A 12,387-nucleotide genomic window follows, 5' to 3' on the forward strand; every position below is an offset into this window, starting at 1 on the left:
TCTCACGGAAAGGTGCGGCAGCTGGCGATTGCTTGTCACCTCAAAGTAAAATGACTTATTTGTTAGTCCTCCTACTTGTGAAGCATTTTCACCCAGATGAATACCCTTGTGTTCGGAGGCTTCCAACTCTTTAATCAAACCATGACAGGAAGACAGCTTTTCAACAATACGCTCTTTGTCTCCGTTGCGCTCTTTCCAATTTGTTGCTGGTTCAAGAGGAACATTTGTCACGTCCTCCTTCCCAATATCCTTGTTAAATTTTATGTCATCCCCATTTCCAGGCTCCACTCCTGTTTCGTCCAAAACCTCTCTCTGCTTTCCTGCAGCACCCAGGGTTGAATTCTCTGTATTTATTTTAGTCGCATCTTCTAGTTCAGCGTCTCCCTCTTTCGTGACTTCACCATGTTGTAACTCTTTGTCACGTCTCAGAGTTACATGCTTCTGTCTGCTTGTCTCGGTCACGAGCCCTTTCATTTGTTCAGCTTCCCCGTATGTGTTTTTGTTCGCCTCTGCTGTGGAGTTAAATATTTGTACCATTTTTGCAGTTCCATGATTATCTAATAATGATAATTTCTCTGTTTTGTTTTCCAGGATTTCCTCTTCTTCGTTAAACGTCAGCATCTTGTCAGTTTTCATAATTTCTCGGCTGTGGTTTCTCTTGGTCTGACGAATGTCTTCATTTTCAGCACCTACACTGAAAACATCTTTTTGTGACTCTAAGATTAATTTGCCATTAGATTTAACAGTAGTCACATCTATAGTGCCTTCAAAGTCCCTTGTTTCGTTCTGTTTCTTAGTAAAAGTCGTACTGCTTAGTCTTGTTAATGTTGACTGAGTCATGTGTTTGCCAGAGACCATTCCTGATCTGGAGACAAAGACACTCACTGGTGTAACTTTTCTTGCAGCAAACGTTGATGTCTGTAATTTAATCATAGCTGTCATATTCCCTGTTGTTCTGAGATTAACAGGAAACGGTTCATCACTGCTGTCCTCAATGCTGAAAGTCTGAGAATCCTGCTTATCTACCAAAAATCTACGAGTAACAGATGCAGGGCTGATTGTTGAACCCTTTGGTGACAGAGTCAATACCGACTGTTTGGTCTGGGGAGTGGGTTTAGACTTTGTTTGTCTGCTCGATACAGACATGAAAGTCCCAGCTCTTGCTGTCAGAGAGCCAGACTTGAGATTTTTGACTGTGGAAGCATTTGGCCCACGAAGGGTGAAGGGTGTTATTGCACCAAGAGCTTCAATCAAGTTCATCCTTGCAGTTGTATGTGAAGCAGCGCCGGCGGCGCGACCTTTTGGGAGAGGACCGTTAAAGCTGCTGTGGGAAGCAATGAATTTCCCATTGCTCACTGGACCACTGCTGATGTCCTGATTTTTCAAGTATGTTGAGAGGCTGTGGGAAGCCTTTTTCATGCTCTCAGTGAAATGCATCAGGTTTGATTGAGGCTTCCCGATCGAAACATTTTTATTAAAGTCCTCTTGTCCATATTTTACTGGTTTGCCATCAGTATAAAGAGACTTTGATGAGGGATACTGTGCTGTGGATGTTAAGTTCAGCCCTGCTTTGACAATAGTTTTTCCAGGATATGTGTGGCCCGGTTGTATTGTCGCATAACTGTGTGCTACAGATGACATCCCAGCAGCAATCTGAGAGACAAAGGAAACTGTTTGACTCTCAGTCTTATTGGGGGTAAAAGGAAGAAGCGTGTGATTAAGTACTGAATCCTTGGTGTTGTTTCTATCTTTAATCTCATTGTTTTCCCCAGCTGAAAGTGGATGGAAACTGCGTGGTGAAGTTGTAAGACTAAGAAAGCCTGAAGAGACACGAGGTGATGCAGCAGACTGGACTGCAAATTTCTCACTCGACATTCCTTTTCCGTCTTTCAGACAGGTCAAACAAAAGTCTGTCACGGCGTTTCTTTTCATCGAGTCTTCTGCTGGATTGCTTTGGAGGATGGATTGCGGTGTACCAGACCGATCCACGTTTCCTCCCAGGTTTGTAATGCTCTTCCTTCGAGGTTGTTTATCATCGCTGTCATTAAACAGCTCCATCAGGTTATCAATTACGGGAGGATGGGATGCAGATAGGATCGGAAATAACAGCCCTGCATCAGCAGATGCGGGAATAACAGAGTTGGCATTTCTGTGGTTACTGATTGTATGTGGATCATGAAACCAAGGGGGGGCTTTGACGGCATCTGCAGACAAATGGACCTTTGACTCAAAAGTATCGTTCAACGCTAACGCAGCTTGTGGAGAAGACAAACTAATCTTTCCAGAATTGGACTTCAGTGGGACGTTTGATTCAGAGGGATAGGCTGTTGATGAATTCATAGAATTTTGCACGCTGCTGGAGAGAAGCTGTCCCGTGTTTTGTAAAGCTGCAGTGGTTTGCATCCCCTCATTAGTTGGCTTTAGTTCAGTGTCAAACACGTTAGCTTTTGGAAACTCGGCAGTCGCCCCATCCTCTGTGCCTCGGTGTGTAGTCTGAGTAGGTGCTGCTTCTGTGCCATGAGCAACTGTGTTTGTTTTAACCAAAAGCCCATATTTTGTGACAGCAGCGCCTTCTGTTTGTTCTGGGATGTTGCTTTGGAAATCTTCTCGCTCTGCCCCAACTACTGCAAAATGAAAAAATATGTCAATCATATTTTATCCTCAAAGGCTCTTTTTTACTAGTAGCGTACAAGTCAAGCCAAAATGAAAATAATTAAAAATAAAAATGAAGAAAATTAAGGGCCAATGCATGCCAAAACGTGATATCATCAAAATGTATAAAAAATAAAAGTGACTTATAAGCTATATGTGAACATGGGTGTTAAATGATTTAACACATTTAATCATAGAAATTCCTCAGTGACAATTTCATACACTTTATACATTTTTAAACACTGAACTCATGATTTTATTGGTTTCTCGAACCTCTATATATTGTAGCTGTAAATTTCAAATATCTCATAACACAGGCTGCTACTGTAGATGAAGTGATGCTCAAAAAGAGGGAAGGAAGCTATGTAAAAGAGAAATATGCCCATATATATATATATATATATATATATATATATATATATATATATATATATATATATATATATATATATATATATATATATATATACACATTTTATTTTTCAAATGTGCACATTTAGAATTTGACATTTTTGTGTATTCTTATGGTTTACATTCAAGCCTCTTGAAGGCAAATTTAATCATTTAAACCCTGCTGTGGCTGAAATTAATTTAGAAAACTGGTGTCAGACACTAGCTGACGTGCGACAGATCACCTGAAAATTAAATGTCAGATGATTTCTCTATTAATGCTGGTGATTATATTATGCAGTTTTCTGAATAAACTAAATTGGGTGTCAAATTTGACGTTTCACTACAACAAATTACATTGTATATTAGGTGAAGGGTGATTATGACAACCTGTATAACATGTAAGGATTTACAATAAATGCATGCATAAGTCATATCACTGGCACCTTGACATTTGTAGCTCATTTTCTGTTTCTGATGTTTAAGTTTCTCTGTGCTAGTTTCCTTATTAGGTATATCTTGCCATTTTTAACAAGAGAATAAATATTAAGCATGAAACACGGGACGGTTTCCAAACTAAGTACTAAATCTGCAAAAGTAAATGATTAACAAACCAACAAACCCGCAACCCAAACTACTTACTTTTCAACAACAGTGGCAAAATTAATTCAAATCAGACAATTTTGTCTATTTTACCCAAAAATAAATGGAAAAAGTAACACATACCTGTAATCAGGAAAAGGCCAAGTGGATGGCAATAAAACCTCCACATTTCTGTGGATCACTTGAACGTCAAAGTACCAAGGTTCTTAGTGGTCCTTTATGCAGCAGAGCACAGGCTGTTTGCAGATATATATATCCACATGGACCCTGATAGTGTCATCACTTGTTGGGTGGCTGTCCTCCGAACTTCATTGTTACAAATATCACATTTCTCAGTAGCTTTCTCTTTTTTTCAGTTGCATGTGATCCACAGGTCCAATAAAACGGGAATATTATTAAGAAAATGTTACTGAATAAAAATGACAACTTTATTGTAATTTGTGGCAATTCAGTGACAGATCAGTATGGATTATTAGCATAACAGTCATTTAAAGATGTGTTTTGTTTTTGTTTTTTTTTACAATTTCTTTCTTGGGTGAAATATTTATAATCATACAGCTTCAGTAATTTTTTTAAACATGCATGCACTAGTTTGAATTCATAGCTGATCTTCTCTAATACATATAGCTCTAAATCATACATCAACCCCCACCAAGATATAGCTAAATGTCTCCTTAGTTGCAGAAATACAACACATTTTTGAGCCATAAAAATGGTTCTGATGTCCTGCTGGCTGGATATTTGACTACTTTGCTTATCATAAATGGTAGAATTCATTTTGCTGTTTTGTTTTTTCCAAGAGCTGAACTGACCTTTTGGCATAGTCTATAATTTATCTTTCTCTCTCTTTTTTTTCTTGCACTAGTGAGCTGTATTTGAAAGTTAGCTGACAACAAAAGGGGTTGAGAGAAGTTTCAAGCATGTGGCTGGGATCGTAAAGCTTAGATGGGGGGAAAAAATTGGTCAAAATGATAGTTAACAGCCCAGTGACCAGTGAGATTTCAGCATGACATAATCTGGAAGATGGATTACCAACTATAGCTTTAATGATGGACTTGTGCCCCTCTGATGGGATAATACCAGTCTGAAAACAATAATTAAATGAGTAGTGCAGAATGGCTAACAATCTGGGACATTTAAGAATTTCCCTGGGTTGTTCATCAACCCCAACAATCTTATGTGATTTAGCATTTTCTACTTTATGAACTTCTGCTACCGTAATCTCTTTATTCGAAACATAATTTGTGTAAGGTGAACATCTATTGACCATTTCATTTTCAAGCAAACATTTAGCATGGCAAATATCAGCTAGAAATTGTTCATCAAACAAATGTGAAGTAGGCCTATTACAGGCATACAGGCAACTATAATCAGCCTCCCACCTGTTTTATACTTGACCAATCGGAATTAAAAATTCACCATTTTCACCAACAATTTCAAAAGGAAGAGGTTTATTTCTTCTGGGACAGAGCTTATTTATGCCTTTCCAGAATATTTGTGGACTGTGAATACGTGGGTGCATGATTGTGTCTCTGTGTTGCCCTGTGATGGACTGGCAGCCTGTCCAGGGTGTACCCCGCCTCTCACTTTTTTGAAAGAGGTAGGCAGCACTATTCCTTATCCCCACACATGCACGGATAAGCAGGCATAGATGATGGATGGATCATGAAATTCATGCTGATGAGTGAATGTAAACCTCTGACCTGGACTGTCAAAGCAAACACATGTGTGGCAAACACCTGGCATGTAATTTCAGTTTGTATCTTTTAACAGGATAAAACATGTGTTTCTACTTAGAAAAAAGGAGAGACTGTCAAGTAGCTTTTTCCATGTTTTATCTTTTAGCGTTGACAATCAGTCAAATTAAACTGGTACCTAATGATTTACCTAATAAGGGGTTTTACAGTAACACAATTTATTTGTATTTTCATTTTTTGGGGGGGTGGGGGTGGTCGTTTTTTGCTAATATTAAAATCCTAAATCTTCATGATTTCTATCTTAAAATCTTAAACAGGTTGGTAAGTTCAGGTTGATAAATTCTGAACTTGCATCCAGAGGGGATTGAAATAATGCTAGAAATAAAAAATAAAAATAAAAAAAGGACAGGAAAACATGAGCAGCAAAGAACATTGTTCGTGGATTTGTTCTTTATAATGCAGCTGGAACAGTTAGAACCACAAGGATGTTCTCAGTCAAATACATATTTAATCCTTCTCCAGTCACACATGGCTTCCTTTGACATCAGACTCACTACTAATGACAATAAAAAAAGAAAATACATTTGGATTCATTCTTGGTAGGTTTAAAAAATAGATTACAACAAAAGCAAAACTAATGTTTTTCTATAAAGGACAGAAGAAAACCATGAAGAACGATTAACAAAGAAATGCTGCTGCATATCAAAACATTTAGATTGCATTGTTACTGCTCTATGAGATGAGTTTTGCACAGGAGTGCAGGATCTCTAGGCCGTGAAGTTCCCGAAGTTTCTCCACATGTCTGAAAGGGAAGGAAAAAAGTTTTTTTTTTTTAAAGAAAAAATATTGTGACAGTGTGTTCAGCGTGCTGGCGTTCAATTTAAACACTTGTGTGACCTTCAGTACAGAGCGATCAACTCATCCTCAACAAAGTCGGATCCAAGCCTATCAGCCTGAGGTGCATTTAAGTCCTTCATAAAGGACACTTACGTCAAATTGAAACATTTTTACAGAATGACACACAGCCGTACTTGGCGTTGGCTTTTCCTAAAATATCAAGTGATGCTCTTGTACCGTTTAATCAAGCCTGACACAGGCAGTCCCTGAGCCTATGATTCACAACATTTGATTAAATGTACACTACAGGGACAGAGATTTTTTTTTTTCTGTCAAAATTGGACAATAAGGAAGAAGAGGTCAAAGGCAGACCAGTGAAGGATCTGCAGTGCCTTGTGGAGGTCCACAGTTTTCCTGGAATATGGACAGATTTCTTTTGATTTTTTGCTCAAAGCAAAGCAGTGGGATTAAGATGTTGACTCAAAGTATCTCAAATGTTGTGGATTAACCTATCAGTAGCATACAAAGCCCTAAAATCATCATCTCTGCTTCCCCAAATTGTCTGTTTGAACACACAGCAAGAATTATTTTAATGACCGTGTAGCATACAGTGTTGATGGGATTGCAATATAATTCGAGTGAAATTCAACCACTCAGTTTGCTTTCAACTCATGCAAGCGGGCATAAATCTTATCTGCATGCTCAGTGGGCACAGAAAACTACAGCAATGTGATGAGAAATAAGTTAGAAAAAGATATGAGAGTGTTTGTTATGCACGGTGCGTTTTTGCTTTGTTTACAAGAATGGGAACTCTTTTTGACATATGCACAAACTACGGGACTCGTTCCAACACAAGACAGCATAACACAGGGATTTTAGCTATACCAAGAATTTACTGCAGGCCATTGTGTGTGATGAGCATGCAAGCAACTCGGCTGAAACATGGCTAATGCATGCAAACTGCACTTGATGTGCATCAGATGGATGCTAGGATACTCCAAGCTGAGGTAAACAGCCACTGGGTAGTATCAAGTTCTTCTCCTGATCTGTGGTTGGTAATAAACAAGAAAGCCGGTGAAACATTTATGTCTTACTTGACAGATGAAATCCCATAGAGGGAAAAGAACAGCAGGGCAATATAAATGTGGTTACAGCTCGGCCAGCTCAGGATTTGTCGCTATGCAGACGTGACTGCTGCTGCTACCATTTCTGACTGTTTCTTTGCATTTTGCAGCATCAATCTCATCAGTTTGCAACCGTTCTAAATCTGTCCGGTCAGAAACTTGTTCCAAGGCTATCTTAAGTACCGGGATCATTATGATGAAGAAATTAGAATGTCTTATTCACTTTACTGTTCATGGTGGGGTAGACATGTCTTTACAGAGGATATAACTATGAATGCTAGGGGGGGGGACATTTCTGTGACTGATGATAGTTGGCTTGGCAAAGCTATTTATCATAAAACATTAGTGTTTGCTCATTTAAAATCATAACTGATGATGATTTTAATGTCAATTTCATGTTAAAATAAAAATCAGATACATGGTGTAATCTTATCACGATAATCCATAAAAGCAGTAACTGCTTCACCCATAATAGAGGGACTACAGTTGCACAATCATACATTTTTACACAGTAGATCTCTCATGTTGGTTATTATTATTATTATTATTATTATTAGTAGTAGTAGTAGTAGTATTATTATTATTATTATTATTAGTATTATTGTACCTTATTACAAGGTCTAATAACAAAGCTGCATGCTGTGCAATTGTCATTTGACATAAATGAATAGCAAAACCAAGCCAAAAATTAGCTATCTGTATAAAATGGCCATCGTCGATGATCAATGGACTCATTAAGTTAATGCCCTAAACTGAAGGTATGCATAGCCAGGTTAGTCTAACCCCCAGATTCCATTTCCTCCACTCCTGGATGTTTCTGTTCCAGACCGCTTCCATGAGTCTGTGATAGCAACGCCTACTACATCCGCAGTTACTCCGTCTAGGTCTGCTCCGAAGTTCATTGGAGCCCAACATTTAGATAGCAACGCTGAAGTGCCTTTGTTGTCTTTTGTTGTTGAACCATTTTGTGTTTTATGAGTAACAAATATTAAACATCTTTAATTGCCTTTGCTCAAAGTGCAAGAAAACTGTTGGTGTGTTTCCTGATTTACTGGCAGGCTTCCAAGCAGCAGTTAGTTTGGCTGATTTACGGGAAGCTCTCCCTTTTTCTCCAAAATAAGATCACAATGACTCCTGATCATGAGACACTAACTTCTGAGAAGTATTTCACAGGATCTCCAATTCAAATAAGCACACCAATTTCTTAAAGCCCAAACAAAGGATATAAGGCGATATTTGGACTTGAGGGTGTGGTTTTAAACCTAGCAGTAGACATGAGAGTCATAAGGAAACAACCCAGGGACAATGTAGAAAGAGACTAAATACAAAATTAACATTTTTCATTCAGTCGCCTGCTGGGACCTGGGTGGGGAGAAATAAACTGCAGCTGCGGGCCAGTTGTGCTCATGGCCACTTTAAAACTGTTATTTCGTTTTACTTTTTAAAGAGCATATGAATACATCACATTTTCAAATTCTGTGAGGTTGGCTTGTTTGTGCTGCATGAAAAGGCACTGGACGCTCTCGCCTTTGTGGACATCTTAGTTGCGCTGCAATAGTCTGCAAAATGCTTAATAAGATCCACTTGTTGTTTTAAACACACTTCTGTTTTAAAAAGGGCTCATCAAATTGTGTTCTGACTGATTTTGCAATAAGCTGTGGTTACTTTGGAATCAAAATGCAAGTCCTTGAAAGAATCCCATATCAAACACACCTATTCATTATTCATTTATAGGGATGTTCTGTAAGACTTTATCATTGAATATTAAAGAGACCTGCACTCAGAAAGTAGTATCACCCCAAAATTACAAATTAGTGTTATATTTAGCTTCTTTAGCCAGAGCTGGAATCACACTTAGCAGCTTGAGATCTTTGTCAACTTTAATAAAGCTGAACATTAGCTTCCAGAATGTAAATACTATTTTGCGGCCCGTGAAGTGAGGGGAGAGGTTACCTGGGCTCAGATTGACATAGTTTGGAGAGAGCAATCGCTGCATTTTGTTGCACAGCTGTGTTCTTAGCCTCCCCCGCAGCGAGCCGTAGTAGACCAAGGACAATATCGGTACCCAGCAGGTGGCTGGCAACTCCTTCACGTTCAAAGCAATGGGCCAAGCACAAAGCTGCATTTCCTGAAATCACCTCCCCACAGCTGGAAGTCAGCAACTGACGTAAAGTGGACAGTTCTGCACAGAATAACAGATGATAACCAGATATGGATAATATACAATAATGAAATCTAAAACCATCAACAGACAGACGTAAAGAAAGCAGACGCACCTGAAACCAGATAGTGTCTGACAATAAGTCAAACAAATTCTTTCCTGTTTTAGGTCAGTCAGAATACAGAGATTTTTTTCTCTCTTCAGGTATTTCTTTAAACTGTTTTCAAAGTCAAATGGTTTTCTTTTTTAGCAATATTTAGTAGAATTGCTATTTAAATCCTTTGCCTTGGCTCATACAGTATTGTTAGCAGCTTGTGGAAGGATACCTAAAACATAGTTTGTGTGATTCTCCCAACATAACAAATTAATTCATCAGCAAACTGAGTGTCGCTGTCTGTCTAGAAGACTAGTTTGTATCCAAGCTTTAACTGCATCTTTGTGAGGTCTTTTGTTTTTGCTCTGATACATATTTTACACACACAAACATTCTTCTCTGGGACACAGACCCTGTCTTCTTCCTGAACAGTATGATGGCTGGACATTCCCATGCTGTTCATGCTTGTATTATATTGCTGAAACAGATGAAGGTGTAACCTCCAGCAGCGAGAAATTGTACCTGAGGATGAACCAGACTTGTGGCGGATCTACAGTTTTCTTCCTGATATCCAGACTGGTTTCTTTCGATTTTCCAATGATGGCACAAATACAACTGTGGGTTTGAGATGTTTCCTTAAAGTACATCACTAGATATGTTCACATGGACAAAAGTAATCAGAATAAAGGGCCGATCAGAATAAAAAAAATGACATGTAACACACCAGTTGGAATATTATGATTGGATTAAGCTCAATTGGAATTAAATTGTAATACGAATGAGAGGGGTGGTTTATGCCGATTGATAATCCGATCTGTATATGCACATATACACGCTTGTCAGGCTCAAGTTATTCCGAATGTGGCAAACTAACCCGAGCGAGCCATAATGACATAAACGTGACATATTTCCACATTGGTAAGTGGCGGAAATACGTCGGGAAGCCAAACTGTCGGGCTGCCGATACAACCTTTCTGTTCGAAAAAAAAAAAAAAGAGCTCAACATTGTTGCTTACTCAGTAACGACTCAACCGTAACTAGAACCTGATCCAGGTCCAGCCTGGGCGCTCAGAAGACAAACCAACTCATACTTTATGCCTGTCCAAATTCTCAGTTATCCGAGTCATCGCTACAGCAAGCTGAGGAAGCCGAACTCTTGTTAAGTCTTTCTGAAAACGTTTCGACACCTATCCAGGAGTCTTTGGAAATTCTGGTGGCTCGCACTTGAGCAACCTGTAGTTGGTGCGCTGCTGTTTTTAAGGACATGGAGGCCCATCCTCCTAGGCACATTCTAAGTCAGATGCAAATCAATTACCCACCCACCACTGTTCTGGGGCGTTAGAAGCTATTGCTTGGTGTGAGTGGAGTACTTGGTCACCTGAATCATGATGAGACTGCTGATGTAATTTCTTTGGAGGAACGAGCTGTAAACTCTGGGGAGTAGGAAGCACAATCCTCCCCCTCTGTTTAATTATTGTTTTTTTCTCTTTTAAGTGTGTGCCCATATCCGACAATCAGATTATTTAATCCAAATACTTTTAATATATGACATTTTTTAATCGAGAAACTTAGTGCATGTAAACATAGCTACCGTTTGCAGTCCGTATTATCTGAGATGTTATGAATTAACCTAACAGATGCTTACAAAGCTTGACATCGTCTTGCTTTCCCAAATTGTTTAAAGCCAAGGTAATGGTAGTGAATGCAAACGTTTGACTTTGAAGTACTAAAAACTTCTCTCTCATAATTCTTTTTTTTGAGCAAATCCAATTAATTGTGGTCCTCCTAGCCAACCTAAAAGAGGAATCGTTTAATATGTGACAGTGAGAAAAGGGATTGCATGTATGTTTACGCAGTATATGTAAATATCTGGTTTCAGGTACGAACTGAACTCACGCATGGATCAACATCTGTGTATTTCTGTTCTGCCTCACAGGTAAGTCTTCTAATACTATCAACGCTGACATGACAGTCTTTCCTCACTTTTATCAGAGTTCACCAGCTCTTCCCTTGCCTTGTCACTGACGGCAGTGCAAACCGTCAATGTCTTAATGGCGGACTTGGTGGCAGTCTGACATTTTCCCTGGGTAAGCAAACACAAAAATAAAACATATTAAGCAAGCAGAAGGTTTTCTGTTCTTAAAAAGTGGCTTTGTATCAAAACTGAGAGGTCATGAACAAAAAAATAACAACCTTTGTTTTGAAAATTTGCTTTTATCTCATAGGATTAAGTAATTGGGATATTAGTTATGTTAAATGTGCAAGCCAGACAATGCATAAAATCAATCAAACTCTCTTTAGATATAGTTTGTCCTTATAAAACAGCATGCCAAATGTCACTTTTTCAATTTGTTTTCCTATTTCATTGTAAATCACATTCAAATGGTTTCTCTGTGTTTCTAATCTAATTCGTCCTTCAGGGGTTTTATTTCTTTTAGGTACAACTTGAAAAACAAGAGCCTGAGCTGTCTGTGGGAAGACTGCATGGATTTCAGCACAACTTGGCAATTAAATGAATGAACACAAGGGAAGAGGACCAGGGAAGATTATAATAGACAGATTTCATATTAAAGACCTACAGCCATTTGAATCTACCTTGTTATGATAACCTATATAGCCATTTAATAAGCTACTTTACTGTTTTTACAAAGAATTTGCAACACTGGCTGAATGGCTGTATTCTCTATTCTCTAAGTTTTTAAAGTTGTAAAGCAAGTCAAACGTATCGCAGAATAATATTGCCCGCATGCTGCCAAAATGGAAGCTATGAATCACACCGAACATCATTGGTATGACCTTACCTATGAAGCCAATCACAAAAGGAAAGCC

At 38.6% G+C, this 12,387-nt stretch overlaps 1 protein-coding gene across 1 annotated transcript in view; it reads right to left on the minus strand.

The window, feature by feature from the left end:
- Positions 1-5,758: 5,758 nt before the first annotated feature.
- Positions 5,759-12,387, minus strand: part of ttc12 (tetratricopeptide repeat domain 12) — a 32,109-nt gene continuing 25,480 nt past the window's right edge. The window contains exons 19-21 of the mRNA XM_021319253.2: positions 11,542-11,641; positions 9,257-9,485; positions 5,759-6,144 (exon numbers count right to left, since the gene is read on the minus strand). Coding sequence (XP_021174928.2) covers positions 6,075-6,144; positions 9,257-9,485; positions 11,542-11,641 — 399 coding nt within the window. The 3' untranslated portion in view covers positions 5,759-6,074. The remainder of the gene's footprint in view (positions 6,145-9,256; positions 9,486-11,541; positions 11,642-12,387) is intronic.

The sequence above is a fragment of the Fundulus heteroclitus genome, chromosome 18 (assembly GCF_011125445.2).
Source record: "Fundulus heteroclitus isolate FHET01 chromosome 18, MU-UCD_Fhet_4.1, whole genome shotgun sequence".
NCBI classification, from domain to species: domain Eukaryota; kingdom Metazoa; phylum Chordata; class Actinopteri; order Cyprinodontiformes; family Fundulidae; genus Fundulus; species Fundulus heteroclitus.